This window comes from Augochlora pura, chromosome 10 (genome assembly GCF_028453695.1).
Source record: "Augochlora pura isolate Apur16 chromosome 10, APUR_v2.2.1, whole genome shotgun sequence".
Taxonomy (NCBI): domain Eukaryota; kingdom Metazoa; phylum Arthropoda; class Insecta; order Hymenoptera; family Halictidae; genus Augochlora; species Augochlora pura.
The window spans coordinates 17,772,237-17,788,927 of NC_135781.1; the positions used below are offsets into that span (position 1 = coordinate 17,772,237).

The 16,691-nt window shown below is 34.9% G+C and overlaps 1 protein-coding gene across 1 annotated transcript in view; it reads left to right on the forward strand.

The window, feature by feature from the left end:
* The window catches only part of LOC144475988 (photoreceptor-specific nuclear receptor), a 51,835-nt gene that overhangs the window by 13,287 nt on the left and 21,857 nt on the right, over positions 1-16,691 (forward strand). The window contains exons 3-4 of the mRNA XM_078192479.1: positions 9,826-9,929; positions 10,404-10,436. Coding sequence (XP_078048605.1) covers positions 9,826-9,929; positions 10,404-10,436 — 137 coding nt within the window. The remainder of the gene's footprint in view (positions 1-9,825; positions 9,930-10,403; positions 10,437-16,691) is intronic.

Genomic DNA, 16,691 nt, shown 5'->3' on the forward strand with positions numbered 1-16,691 from the left:
TTGTCGTTGCACAAGTCCGATCGCTTCTGCCGAATATTTTCATGCAAATGCCTTCTAAATGCCCTAAATATATTAGACAAAGGTGCAAGCATTAATACCTTCTTGATATTATATATTAAAATTATTAAAAGAAGTAATACGTTTGTATTTTGTTTCTGTTACTTATAAGTGAGTGCAATAATTTTTATTTTACATAAAAATCTGCAGTTTACCCAGGACATTCATATAAAATTGTTTATTGACTGCAGCATTACGGTAATTGAAGAATATAGTCAGCATGAATTTGTTTGTTTTACTTGATTTCTAACGCAGCTTTTTGAATTTCTGTTCGATTTTATAGTAATATTCCAAAAACTATTGATTTGTTTACAAGTCGTCCTTTAAACCCATTATATTTAATAAGTCGCACTGAAATCTTCAACACAGATTTCCTCGATACTGTTTTCACCAACAACATTTCATCGACTTCATATTTATCCAATAACGACTTTGTCCGACAAAAGACAGACGGAAACTGAATGGAAACACAGTAGTCAAGGAATTTGTCGTAAAAAATTAATTTTTCCAATTTTATATTAGAAAATGTTTTTTCTTCCGTTGAAGTGAGACCCTATTGAATCTTCAAAATCCAAAATATGTATTTCGGACAACTCTGTGAGCTGATATAAAGTTATAAAGAGAAAATCTTCAAATGGAGGCAAAAACTAAATGTTTTTATTATTCTCTACAAAATATCCAAAGCGAACTGTGTGATACATGTTAACTATATTTCAATTATTCATGCGTTTCATAAGAATTTTTTATCGCAGTTAGAGAAAATGTTTAAATTTCATCAATTTGAACTTTGAAAATGCTTGCAAAGGAATTGATTAAAAGTAGTGGACATCGGACTTCATTTACATAAAAGTTTCATCAAATACCAGTAAATGCAAACCCCCCCCCCCTCCTCCCTCCTATTTCCCGGAAGTACCATAATTTTGAGACACCTTATACATTTTTTACTTTATAACTCTATAACTGGTGTCGAGACAAATTCAATGACCTACTATACCATGACTTTAAATCTTATAATAATGTTAAAATAATTATAATCAGAAATGATTGCTTCCCGGGTTAGTGTGTAACGTAGAGTTATGTAATTGTCTAATTTGATCATCGAACAGCGTTGTTCTCGATAAAAACTATTACCGAGCAAAGTCATTGTCGGTCAAATCCAAAGCCGATAAAAATGATGTTATCTGTGACGATTATTTCAGTAACACCCGTGCTTAATTACCAGTTACCATGAGTTTCATGGACACAAATCCATTAGAAATCGGCACAAACAATACCGTTGGAAACGCAAAAATTGAAAGAAATTGGTCCACAGCTTGTCCCGTAAAAAGCACAGAACAAATTTGAGCTGCAAACACAATGGTTGATGAATTGTATTCGAACTCGGCGTCGCAACTATATAAATGCAAGAAAGTGTTTTAACAAATGCGCCACGGGCTTTAGAATGAGAAATTTTAGACACACTTACACACAATATCAGCCACAAGATACTCTTATACCATTAGACATATACTTAGTCATGCGGATACTCTTATACCATTCAGCCATATACTCAGTCATTCGAATAGTCATGTATACAATATACTTCACAAAAGGTCCATCAATTGTCCTAAAACTGAAGTAATTCTTACGGTACTCCTACCCTTGCCTGCGGAATTCCCAATGGTATCCGAGATACGGAGACTTCGAAATATCTGAACGGAGTGGAAAGAAGAATGCAGGGTGTTGTCGTGCGCGGTTTGCACGCCGGTCACGCATGCAAAGCGACCGGCGGCTCCAGCAACATTTATTTTTCAAAGAGCGCGCATGGGGGTTAATAGTTTGTATATCGAATCGTGTATCTCCTCGGCAGGCTTAACGCGCACACCTATGGCGTCTGTTATCGATAGTCACGTACGTAGTCAAAGGGATGCACGCACACTGTCAGGAACACAGCCAGGCGCGTATGTGGCCCGGCGTAAAACGGATCGAGCGTATCAGACAGCGATTCCGGGTTGAGAGGGATCCGATGGAGATGGATGGCCGTTCCCAGGGGATGGTAATAGTATGCCGGTGCGCACACCGAGCCGTCGGGTTAGGTGGATAGGTCCTCCAGGGTTCAACATTATGCCGTTCCGCATTGTTGCCTGGTATTACGATGAGCCTACTCGACTTGGACCACATGGCGCCACACTGGCTGGCCAGTTTGACATTAAACGCCATAACAGGATACGCTGACAAATTTCGATCTAATTGAAGGTGCAGACTGCTACCTCCTAGGGAGCTAGAAGCGACTTCTTTAATTATCTCGTGGCTATGCAACTGCATTGTAATTACAGTGCAATCGAGATTATCCAGGCTATGTAGTGCAACATGTATCTTCGGATAACAGAACAGTTACTTGGTTGCTGATATTGATTTGTACAGCAAATCGTTTTGCATATTGGATTGCCTTAGATTGAACTGATTACGTGTGGAACGTATTTAGTGACAACGGCGATTAAATTATTCAGGTTCTAATGTATTTATCATACCTGTGTAATATGAAACGTCGGATTTCTTGACAGCCGCAAATTGATTATTCAAATGATTAGTTATATTATATTGTTCGTTTGATCGAAAAAATCAATTTTTAATTATGAAAAATCGATGTAGTTTTGTAGTATTGCCTCACATCGATAAAGCTGGAATGCAGTAACACTAATTTCCAGCAGCGTTTCAGATTCTTTATTTTACAACGATTGAATTGATGAAAACACCTCGTGTGTTAATTTTGTCAACAGTAATGAGGAAATTGAGAAATGGTCCTTTTTTTTCAAGCGTTAGATGAGGAAAAAACTATGTAATTTCGTAGGGTATATAATATCCTATATATTATATAGGGTATTCTATATGTATATAAAACTAATGTCGTAATGTTAACATTATTAAGATTGTAACATAATTTCCGTATTAATGTATCAAAAATACATATCTGTATTTCGTACGGATTCCAATTAATGAATTTGAACCAAGAGTATAAATAGTGTTATTTTTATAATTAATTATAATCCTCTGTTTCTACTTTTCGTGAAAGTAATACTTATGCGACTATTAGAAATATATCTGCCTTTAAACATTCTTATTCAACAAACGCTTTCGTGGCTCACCGAACATTTAAGCCATTTATTCTAAAATCGGTCAAAGTCTATTCTCCAAAATCTTCGAGCTACCTATTTTAATAGTTATCTGTCTAACCTCAGAAACACAAAATCGTTATACTACTATGTTATTAGTGGCCAATGTTTTTAAATTTATTAAAACACAGAATCCTTAAATATCCGATTTTTAAAATAAATGGATTTAAGCCACTTTCAATATAAGCGGCTCATTTACAGTAACTAAAAACGCAATTCGTTCTTCTAGTATGTTAAGTATGGGAAAAGGAACAAGACATTGCATTGTATCGAATCTAGTTGGAAAGGTTCTTTATTCTGTACCAGCAACTCTTGTCGGCTGGCCGTAATGCGGTAAAAAGTGAAGAGCCTTCGCACAGATAACCAATTATTCGTAGAGGGGAACGGATCGCGACAGATGCGTCCCGACGTGATGCGCCGCGGCGGCGCATCGACCATAATCGTCGGATTACAGTCCAACTTCACGGATCGGTTAGATGCAATTAAATAGATCGTGCATGGTGCAGATTGTGTCGAGAGTTTGCATCAATTCCCATCGGGCCACACTTGAATTTCGCGCGCAATGAATCAGCTCTTCTCGCTATGATAGATAAACAAGTGTCTATCCAATAGGACATCAATGGCGTATTTCACTCTGGATTCTAGAGAATATGACACGTAATCTGATCCACAATACGGCTTATTCTTTTCTTCTACTCGCGAGATTATCTTTTCTTCCATAGACAGGATAAATCTGTGCAAATAAATCGCTCAGTTAAAACTTCGCTTCTGCCACACGCGAGATTATTACATCTTCAGTAACTTATTTCTGCGTATTTATCTTCATTTTAAGACAGATTTATTTCTAATAAATAAAACTTTATTTCCGTTACAATCGTCATTATGCTTTCATTAAATTTTTTTCTTTATGTCTGTGACTTTAAATAAAAGCGCCGCATCTCATGATTTCAAGAAATTAAAGTTTATACACGAATTGCCTTTTAAAATATAAAATTTACGTAACTATTAGAAAAGATACAGACACCAATTCGATATGTACAAGAAAATAAAGAAAAACTACTATTACGAAGAATTAGTGATTGTTAGACTGCGGATGTTTATGAAAAATATAAATTCTCTCCATTAATTGCAAGATGCAGGATCAATACAACTGTTAATCGCTCTTATTAGTAACTTTAATGGGTTAAAAATAACACTACAGTATTTTCAAATTCTTAAAATTTTCTTTTACTGCTTTGCAGTTGATTTACACATTTTTGATAAAAGTGCTTAAAATCCGTAATCTAATATTTTGAAAGAGAAAACATGTGATACATAGTACTCTTCCATCCAACGACAGATATATTCAGTGAATTAATACATTACAATTAGTCCATTTAGTGTCATTAATTTATTAGACTTCAACTTTAATGTATCAGTAACATAACAGAGATCATTGGTACCTTATGAAGAACAACGAATTCTTTTCTACCAAGACTCAATTCATTCAATATTTATAGCAATAAATATATTATCAAAATACTGCCATTTTCAACTCACGTTATCCTTATAATATCGTTTCATAGTGAACGATTTGGTGAAAATTAATTACGAAGCGATGAAAGCTCACTTTAAAATTCTTTATGATAAGATTACTAGTCTAAACATTACTGAGGGACAATGAAAGATGTATATTATCCTAATAACATATGATAGATACTTATGAAATTAGTAGTATTAAACGCTATAAGAAAAACATTTTTGTAAGTTTTTTGGGCCATAGACTCCGATTCTGATAATCAATTCACTATCAGTTATACAGTTATATATGTATAATATAATACATTACAGTAGATACATTTTGATACGTTTCTTGGATCGTAATTTTACGTAAAAGATGTATTGCTATAAATCGTTACTTAATCCTGAACCTAATGTCACATTTTTCACTATATAAAGTTGTTGAAATTTTACAGATTCATTTCTATTACAAACGAACCGATTATTCTGAAAATGAGACATAAGTCTATTTTCCAGAAATATTGAATTAGCTATTTTAACATTTACGTTTCTACGTAATATATAATTATATTTCAGTAACACATTTAAAACGCAACAAACCTTAGACACAAAAAAGGGTATGCTACCATGTAGTCAGTTATATTTCATACGATGATACAGTTATATTTCTCATACGAGATTCTACGATCTCGAAATCGTCACAATAAATAGTGGATGCATAACAATGCTACGAACGAAGCCCGTGTTTCGACGATTTCAGCACACTGTGCGCCTCGACTGCTTGATTGCAGGCGCGTCAAGTCATTGAATCATCCGTAGCCGCGATCGACGGGCGTGATAACAGGCAGCACATGTTTCCGGTAACTCAATGAACCAAACAATGCCGGCCGGTCGAGGAATAGAGAGATGCGTAAATAAATGTATGATGTGGTTCTGAAGGGTGAATGCCGGGGGCGATGTATCCCTTCGCGTTGCACCGGGACACCCCGGCGGGCCACCAGCTCCGGCGAGGCTCGCTGGGGTGTGAACGCAAATCAATTTGCGAGTGGAACCCTGCTGGCAAGACAGCACGCAGCCACCCTCCGGTGCCCTTCGATGCCCTTCGTACTCAACCGCCTGAGGACAAGATAGTTCCAGGATGGTGTGGCGTCCTTTCATCGCGCGACTGCATCCAGCCGCCTCCTTGTGACTGACGTTAGTTAAAATCGTGCTAACGGAGCCTCGGGGATCGATTCGATCGCCCGGCGTCGACGACCGATCGAGCCTCGAGCTATTACTTTGAAATTACTGCTTTCCCGATCCAACTCTTTCTTTCTTTCTTTCTACCTTTCTCCTTCCTTGATCGGTAACTCTTTGAGCTGTTATGCATTATCGACTGATCGTCGATGACTTGGTCGTCTAGAGACCAAAAATTAACACGTTGTTTACCGAAAGTATACTGCTAGTTTGTTATATGACTGAGATTTATATCATGGAGGATCAATCATTTTTCTTTGATACTAACCGTTCTTGTAAATGATCAATAGGCTGCAGATGTTTATGCAAAATGAAAATTGTTTACGTGAATCACGACATACAAGCAGAAACCAAATAGAAAGTTATTCCATTCTTCAATAGTTTTAATTGATTAAAAACGACATGTTGACATTAAGTCACTTTTATTAAGTCTTCTCAAGAATTTGTAGTCTCCTTGATTTTGTTATCAATACATAAAATCCACAGTCTAGTGATCAGCATCGATTGCCTTAACGAATCTACAAGATTGGGTTTTTTTCATTTCTTACAATTTTTATATTCATGTGCGTATGAGTGAATAAATTTATTTAACGATTTCTGGTGGATCTATCGTTGTAATTGCATTGATTGTGAAATAAGAATTGTCAGAACGATCATTTCATCAACAATGGAACGGTTTGTGTTAAATACAATATTCTCTCTAAATAATTCACATTCTTCTTCATTGCATTCGCACGCTTTCTCTATTACTGAGCAAGAAGTACGTATTTCAAAAACGACTCTCTCAATGGTTTGTTCTGTACATACTGTAAATAATACAGGGTTAAATTCACATCAAGTCGAGAGCCATCACGTAAATTCTCGCGTATAGAATATCTTTTCCATCCAAAAACTGATTGTAGCGTAGCATGACAATGTAAGGAAGTTGATGCAACGAGCGAAAACGAAATGAATTTATTAGGTTGGTACATTAAATCTTATTTCTCATCTATGTTGTTTGGTAACAATGACAAGTTTGGTTTTATTAAAATTTCCCACGGATTTTTATGATAATGCATACTTGATTATATCTATAAATTCCTGATAGAGAAGTTTTTATAATATCAAGAAATATAGAATAATTAATCACAAACCAGACATTTTGACTGGTTTCATAATCTAGTGTAAAATAAGTTAAGAATGAGATTATTAGTGTTACTTGTAAGTAATTAATGAAGATGTAGAACATATTATTTATTTGGAATCATTAATAAGTGAGTCGAATTGACACAAGGGATGAATAGGGGTTAATTTCATTCTGACGCATTTCGCCATTTTCTAACATTTTCGAGGTTTCCAGATTTGGCAGTCACAGTATTAAATAGTAAAGTACACGAAAATATGTGTATTAAAAGAACGAATATTTTCCTCCCGTTACATTTTCGACAACCTAACAATAAGTATGATTAGTAGACTGAAATTTACGCAGATTCGCACTTTCTTACATCCTTTTACAAGAATTATTCGAGTTAAAGACCTTTACGAATTGAAAGTATTTTCATCTTAAACGAAAAATAAAAATACAGTTGGATCTCACCAATTTACAAGTTCTGTTGCAATTTAAGAATCTACATGCAAATAATTCATAACGATGAACAGTGTAAAGACTAGTGAAAAATCCTAGGATACTGCTTCCCCCGTTTTGACATAACACTTCCAAACACGAAATGGTTCATTTACAAATCTATAATTCAAAGAAATTATCTCGCAACATATACAGGAAGAGATCAAACATTTTACAGTGATGTTAGACATATTGACCAGCACTAGCAGAGACTCGTTTTTACTCTACTCGCTTTATCTCTTACCTATACTTGATAATAACACGATCATCAAAAAATTTTTTGAAACAGAAGTATTTGAAGGAAAAGATTTGAATCAGATAATTTCTTTAATACTTTAACTGTCACACTAATAACCTCAAAAAGTTAATAACATTAAAGTAACATTGCGCAATGAAGTTAAAATTGGAAAGCTCTGTTGCATGTCGTCGATTACTCTTTCGAAGGTATAATAAATTGCCATTAAAATTGATTCTCGAATCTGGATAAATAATCCGCTTATTCAGATATAGGTGACGCGATAATGTTAAATAAGCGTTAAGTAAATATGAGTTGAAACAATGAAATACAGGAAATTGCGTGTGTAGCTTATTTGATAATTTCCACGTCAAACGCTGCACGACGGAATTGAGGAACAGGAAAGAGAAAAGGGATTTAAGCCCTGAGAAAGAGAGTACCACGAGGCTACCGCGGGATTGGATGAAATTAAGAGGGATAAGAAGGTACGTGACCTCGAACGGTCGCCTCTTTACGTTAGTCAGCCTGAAGGGATAACCGGGTTAGTCCAACAATGAAAGTAATCGAATTTAACGCCAACTCCTGAGTGCGCAGCCAGGATTTCCGGCAAGTGCGTTCGAAATTCGTCGTCTCTCCAGAAGGGACAACAGACGCCAAGTCGCTACGGTCGTCGATGAAACGTCATCGTCGATGATCGATCAATCTCGTTGGGAAAGAAAATCTCTCTCAACGAAATTTTTGAATCAGCACAGAGGTGTTACGATCAAAATAATTTTGTTTCGAACACCATATAAATGAAAATTAAATAACCATTCAATTTCTGCTTGGTACTATTGGAAGGATCGATTGTCTATTATAAGTGTATTCTAAATAGTATTGCAAATAAGAGGTTTCCTCTTCTAGCTTCTTATAGCATCGTGTACTTTTGTCAATAACGAAAGATTTTTATATTATTTGTCAGTGACTGAAATTATCGATAGCATCAAACGTTCACTTTTTGTATAAATAACTGGAAACACTGTAGAAGAGTGATTTTGTATAAGTTACTGATTTACTTTGTTTACTTAAAAAGAGAACACACTTTTCGAACTTACTGTCTTCTAATTAATTTCATTGAGGTGTTAATATTATTATAATTAATTATTATCACTATTTATTATAATAATTATTATTTAAATATTATTCGAATAGAAGATAGCAAGTGTTAGTTGCAAAATATGTTCAGGTCATTATTTTCTGTTCTTGAAATAGTAACTGTAAGTAATAAACAGTACTTTCTTGTGACTTAAACATTTTACGAAATAGTATTTCTAAATAATTTACTATTTTACATCAAATTATTTTAAATTTTCCCAGCCCCGAGCGCCACTGACCTGTTTCTATAACTACATATTATCTCGCTGACTTTTATAAAGTGTACTTTATTTATTTTTCATAAAATTATGACATTGCCGTGGGTAATATTTATAAATGGGACACTTTAGTGAAGCAGGATAATATCAGCATAATTTTTTAAATTATAATATAAGGAAACGGTAGATATATTCAATGACTTTACAATTGTTGTTATTGAAATTTCTGTCTGTATTCGCTTGTTTACCGTATCTTACACTTTATTTGCACGAAACGAATCACGCTTTTAGGTGACATACTTAAAGTGAACAATTTCAAAAAAGTTGAAGAATAAATTATTCATAACGATTTGTTGTGACTCTTTTAATTTAACAAGTAAAGCGAGGACTTAACTAGTAGTTATAAATATTAAGGGGAAGATAACGAATGTTTATCACGTTTAGGGCGATTTATTGTTCTTGAAGAAATACTTCAGATGCAGTAAAAAGCCATAGTAGTTATTAATAACGAGTTTTCGATAAACGTTTCAAAAACTTGCCGAATTTTGTACTTACCGTTAGATCACGTTAAAGGAGAGTGAAAAATTGTTTATTTATTTATTTTACACGAGGCTATCGAAATACCTGTGTACTACGTAAGTTCTTTCGTTCCGAAACCTTCTTACATATTGCGCAATATTTTATGTTCAGATGTCAAGCTGGTACCGGAAGATGCATCGTGGATAAAGCTCACCGAAATCAGTGTCAGGCGTGTCGTCTGAAGAAATGTCTGCAGATGGGAATGAATAAAGACGGTGAGTAATGTCATTGCATTGTGCAGGAGAAATTTGTTGTTTCACAGAAATTCATTTTTTCTTTTGTTTCATATTCCTTATAATTCATTGTTCGAAAGGAGACAGAATATTGTTGATTAGAGAAGCAATAGAGAATGAAGAGTGAAGGGTTGGTTCACACATTTTGGATGACTTCTACTTCGATCGAATTGCTTTTGAACCAAACGTATACCGATACTCTAACTTCGCGATTGTCTTTGGGATTCAGATATTGAAGTTTCCTAAAACGATGAAGTTGTTCGAAATGTTCAGACGTGTGCTTGTGATATTGATAGATCTAAATTTTTCGACTGGAACTCACTTCAAAAATAGATTACTCGACTTCTATAAGATAGAACAGTATCTATTCATTTCTATATTCAATGTACGATGTTTCATCAATGGAAGAACTTTGTTTTAAATAGAAACAATTTTTTGTTTTGTTACGTTTTAAAGAACATGTCTTTTCCACTACATGGATTCCGTACGGTGAGCATACTCAACTTCTTTCTAATCGAAAATACAAATTAATTACTCCGAAATTTTATGAAGTAGCTTGAATACAAGATGCGGCGCAACTTTATTAATTGTCTTTCACTAGAAAAACTTTCTAGATTACTTAAAGCGTAAAAGGACAGAATGATTTCTATTCACGAAACTGTGCATTTACATATTTTTAATTATTAATTCCATCCTTTCCAATTAAATGTATGGTTATACTATTACGTAGTGCTGTATTACAATTATAATTTTTAAATAATAACCATATTTGATATCGTTTGACCATATTAGATTGTTTATTTACTTGATCTGCCATTTGGTTATCGATATCATTAAATATCAAATGAAATATAGAAACTCTTCAGTTTATTTAATATTTTTATATAATAAAATTAAAAATATAGCATTTAAAAAAAAAAACAAAAAATACAAAAGTCCCTATGAAACGTGTATTCCAAATTTTTATCTAATTTAGTATATTAGTATTTATTTAATTTAGTATTCTCCTGGAAACATAAAATAACCACTGTATAATAGAATGTGCTACTGAATCTGTATATGATGTGTATGTCAAACATTAACCTGCTCATGAAGATTATTTTTCCTGTAATAGCTTGTACCTCAAGCGATTTTGACTTAAACTGTTTTCTACTGAATTTGAAAAATCGATCTTAAATATTAGAAATAATAATTTTGATGAATGATTAAGAAAGGAATCTGCTCTCAGATTTTAACAGGACTTTGTTTTAATACTTCGTTCTGACGTAAAAGAGATAATAAAATAACTATCGGTGGGTTTGAGATAATCTAGAAAAAACACAGTAATTCTCCAGTGGTCGATAGTCGGATATAAAAGAAAATGCATAGGTGCCTACATGAATTAGATATATTAAGTGTGAATGTGTATTTGCGTTTGCATGTTTGTGTGCCGTATAAGTTATATGGCTATGTGATTTAATATATGCGAAAAATCGTTAACATTGTCATTGAAATTTTTTTAAAAGCAAACGTCGACGAGAAATATACCGATTTTTTCAGGATGGATGAATTGTTTGTAAATAGGTGTTCGACGACGTAGGATGATAGATCCTTATTTTTGTTTCCGCGTCGGAAATATGGTCCCAGACCTAACCCAGACATAACTTTTTTACCTATACGTATTCTAGACCTAACCAAGATCTGAATCCATATGATGATATCAGGATAACCTTTCCTCAAATTAACTTTTCGAACAAAATGATTAAAAGAAGTCTCGCTTTTTACATCTTCATCTGAATTTTAAAAAACTAACAGTGCTTACAAGAAATATTTCTGAACCCGTAATCCAAAAATTATAAAACTGAATATAAGTAGAGTGAGTTATGCTTAATGCAATCATATTTTTTGGCGTAGATACGCGTTTAGAGAGCTGGATACGGTTCTAGAAAAGTAAGAACGTTTCATTTCACGTAAAATGTCTCAAAAAAGACAAATGTTATCACAAATGAAAGTTGAAAGAAAAATCACATCACACAATCGTATCTACGAAACTGTGTAAAAACAATGTTTTACAAATATAATGTAATTTGAAATCTAATTTCAAATTTTATTTAATATAGAATTTTTACGCAACAACGTTTCTTTTTCAAATAACAAATTTCTCTTGTCAAATTAATTTACAGTTCTGGACTGTCGCGCGTAAGTGAACATTCTTTTGCGTTAAGTCGTCAAACCAAAATGAGGCTTAAACAGAAAAAGTAAATGCTAAAAATTAAGCATAATATACTGCACTTACGTGCAAAGTTTCTCAATTTTTGGATTTTACAGGTTTACAAACGTCACATGTTAGTAAGAACGTTTTGTTAAATGGCGTATCCTCGGCTCTTCGTATCACGGAGAAACGCTTCGAACAGCGCAGAAAGAAATATCCATTTCACTTCGCGGGAGGCGACATTCCGGGGACACCGGTTATCGATACATTAGATTACCCGTTGTCGTAGGTAAACCCGTATTGTGGGAATCAATCAACGCTCCCGTTCCCCATGTCCTGGAAGAACGAAATTCGAACGAGGGTCCTTTATGTTCGCAACATAAATAACTGGATAAAAGCGGAGTGATTGGTGCGGGGTAGAAGTCTGCTTTGGTGGCAGCATTCGATTCAACTCTTAATGCCTCTCAGCCAACCGTGGACGCACCTGCCATGGCAAAAGAGCATTTCCACCGCGTCTCTATTTCCCTTCTTCTTATTTTGCTCCTCCTCCTGCTTCCGCTTTTGCTTCTTCTTCTTTTCTACCCTCCGCCGTGTTCTCGCTGAGACCCCTCTCGAGACACAGCAACTTTCTTATTGCCGAACTTGACGTCGTAAGAAGAAATACTTCCAATTGGATCCTGGTTCCCTTGACGACTGGAACGACGATGTTTCTATGGAACGTCTTCTCTTCCCGGGGAATTAGATTCTCGAGTGTCGGGAGTTACGTTTCGAGCCGGCAAAATTGAACGAACTTCTTTGCCCCTGCGGTTCGATTGCTTATGATGTTCCTCTCCGCAGAAGTCTCCAATCCCGCCTGGCTGTTTCAGAAATCATGGAAGCTTTCCAGAAAATTACTGGATATTCTTGGTGGAGGGATTCTCGTTTAATTTTCCAGAGCTTAATTCTTGGACAACGTACCGTTTTGATGGCTAGACAGTCGACGATGCTTAAGACTATTTATAACTTTATGTGTACGGCTTTTTAACCCCTTCGCGCTCATGCCTGTGTATGTCACAAGCATACTAAATTAATCTCTCGCATTATGTTAACCAGTCAGACTCGTGGTGGAGATCTCTAGTAGTAAGCTATTAGGTTAGGTGTTGTTCCGTTACTTTCACTCGGGGTTGTGTCACAAGGGGTTAAATACGAATGTTATTGATTTCTTCTAAATTAAAATTTTGATTCTTTTATCATCATAATGTAGGAACAAAGTGAATGAAAACGTGCAGTAAACAAAAGTTGGCTGGATAGATTAGGGAAATTATTGAGAATGGATTATTATTGAGCATTATTATTAACATGGCTGTGAAAAAATCCCAGCTCAAGTGATTAACATAGAAAAGTTATGAACCGTGAAAATTTTACCAAATTCGAAATGATGTTTAATTTTCTGTGCATCAGATAGAAAACAATTATGTCAAAAGAAGCTCAAAAATTAATGCTCGATTTTGGAATAACACGAATAATTATCGCGAAAGGTTAAACATATTTTTGGAGGTATTTCTTTTAGATCATTGGTCTTCGTAATTCTCCCAATGATTTTTAGATTCGAATATAAATAAAAATAAACCTAAAAAAGTACTTTAACCCTATATCTTATTTCTTCTACAGTTACAGCAATTAGAACTCCATTGACATTCCATATTTCCCATAAAAATAACATTTTCCAATCAACCTCTTGCTGTAGTTTAACGAGTTTAACTTGTAATAAAGATTTCTATTAAGTATGAATGTTATTGAGCTTTTTTATGTTGGAATCAAATTTTGTTCTTTCCTCAACGATATTTAAATATTCAAGGAAGTATAGACATACAGTAGATATCAATTTTTTCTTCTCCCAAGAGATTATTACAATCGAAAAACTTCTAATCATTATAACTGGCAAGGAAATAGTGGCAAGGGGTTAAGAGAAATTAAGTACACAACCAAGTAATAAACCAAAGATTTATGTCGAAATGAAACCGATATTATACCGGTATTCTCGGATTATGCATTTATAACCTTCATAGGACACTGAAATACCGAAATACATTTACCGAAAATATGCCGGTATATTTATCTTTGTTAACAGATAAGTTTTGCCGTTTTTATAACAGTTACGCCTTTAGTATTATTCGAACAAAAACTGAACGAATCATATTTGTATATTTCTATATTCGAAATATTTTGCTAAATTTTCGTTTATATATCAGTAGCAATGTAAAAGTTACTTTCAGTCTATAATTATGCATACCGCTGTACAATTTTCAAGAAGTTGTTAGTACATTTTCTCATAAAGTACTTCAGTTTTGGGGGGCTTGAATAAAAATTATAGAAAGTCGCAAAATAAGAGTCACTATAGGTGTTCATTAATTGTACAGATCACGAGAATTTGTTGAATACAGAGAGAAAGATTTCAACGAAGTTCCTCCGCCTACGTTGCCGAAGGAGCGTTAATATTATCCTAACGATAAAATCGATCCACATGTCTCAGAGAATCTAGTCCGTAACCGGCGGCGGCGTCGTTAAAGCAGTCGTTCCGGCGCGGAATTACGGCAGTTATTACGGGCATTTAATGAAAATCGTTCGCCGGGGTGCGGCGAGGCACAAAGTGACGCCGCGGTGCGGATTCGGCGTTTTGCCGCATGAGGAGCGGGTGCGGTTCACCGCGACGGTTCGAAACGACGCTCGGCGTCGTAAACACCGCGGTCGTTAGCGACGGTCGCGTGGCCTCGGCCAACCCCGAAGGGTTAATTGGGGGAAATAAACGTATGCAACGTGCGCCCGATACGTGGACGCGGGAATCTCAGTAACCGTCGATGTCTGTGTCTCGTTTCTTTTTTCGCACAGGGGCGCCGCGCCGACACGCGTGCACCGCGGCGCGGAATCTGTCAGGAGACGGACGGAGAGGACACACGCGTGTCTCCTATGTAAATCGTGTCGTGCTGGTGAATCCGGGGAGGGATAGGCGGAGAGAGATACGAGGTGTCGGAAGGAGCAAAGTGAAAAAGGGAGGCGGACCTCCCACGGCGAGTTACACGTAAATGAGAGTGAAACGATCTGTAAAAGGGCGTTTATCTCTCGTGCTGCGAAACCGGACGGCGGAGACGCAAAAATAATGGGAAAGGTTCCTACGGTCAGCTTGGAGTCTTCATTTATCGAAAGAGTTAGCCTTTGTAGATCATGAGACGTTGTACTGTGGTTCTAGATCGGATTATCTCAACATCTTGCTCTTCGATATCCTACACAATTACGTTGAATAACCCTTATTCGTCTTCTATAATTTTTCTGATGGATTTTGTTTCGATTAAGAAGATTCGTTATTATAGTCCAAAGGGTTAACTCTCCAAGTGATTTTAACTCTAAATCCAAAGTAGTTTTTCTGACTTTGACAGTATTTCCATTGTATGTGATTTTGTAAGTATTTCCCACTTGTACAATTAGTTCGGAAAAACGAATTTCGAAAAAATTTGATATACGTTTCAAAAATGGAGTCACAGTCCTCCATAAGTAACACCGAAAATGGGTTTAAATGAAATTTTTCGCAAATACATAGTTGGAATAAAATTTTATTATCTATCCCCACCGAAATTCGAATTGCTTTTGACAATTGTAACATATCGTATTGAGTTAGTTTTCTTACATTAGATAAAAAAAATAGAAATACATTAACATGTATTAGTATGTATGTATATGAAGTATTTGTATAATATGATGTTCATACAATTATACATAACAATGTACAATGATAATGTATAACCACTAGACTGTGGATCTTCATGACAAAAAATTGTCTAAGTTAATTGTAGGAGACAATATCCTTAAATTTTTTTAACTTGTATTTGGTCCATTAATTTTTATCATAAATGCATAACATCGGTAATCTAGTAATCCGTAAGAGAATAAATATATTTTTAACCTTATGTACATTCGTACACCTTCACAAGTGTTCCATATCTAAAAACAATTTGAACTTCGGAAAAGATAGATAAAATAATGTTCAAGATCCACCATAAAAATCAAGACACAAGCTTTCCTATCCTATTCCAACAATGCGTACGATTCACACGAACGTTGTAAAACTCAAAACGTGAACTAACATTGCGAAACAATGACTTTCATGTTAGTTAATCTAATAATCGTCAATTTTTTAAAACTTATTGGACATCTGGACATCTTGCCTTGTTAAAATATTTTATGCGAATGAAATGCTTAAAGTTATAATCTTTAAATTTAAAAAAATGTAATAATATAATAATTATTTTACAACATGACATAACAGTCTTTAGTGGCGTCTCAAAGTCACCACTGGAGTTCACAGGGCTAAAGTCCCTAGTTCTACAAATTGTCTCACGTCTTTACTGTTCATAATTTATACCTGGTGGAAGCTTGCATTTCAATAGCAACGTTTTCATATGAAAAGAATCACAGTTTATTTTGATACGAAAGAAAGTAATAACGTTCATAGATACTAGATTCTATACATCTTAATCGGAAATCCGGTTTATAATTATTGGATTAACAATAAAACTACT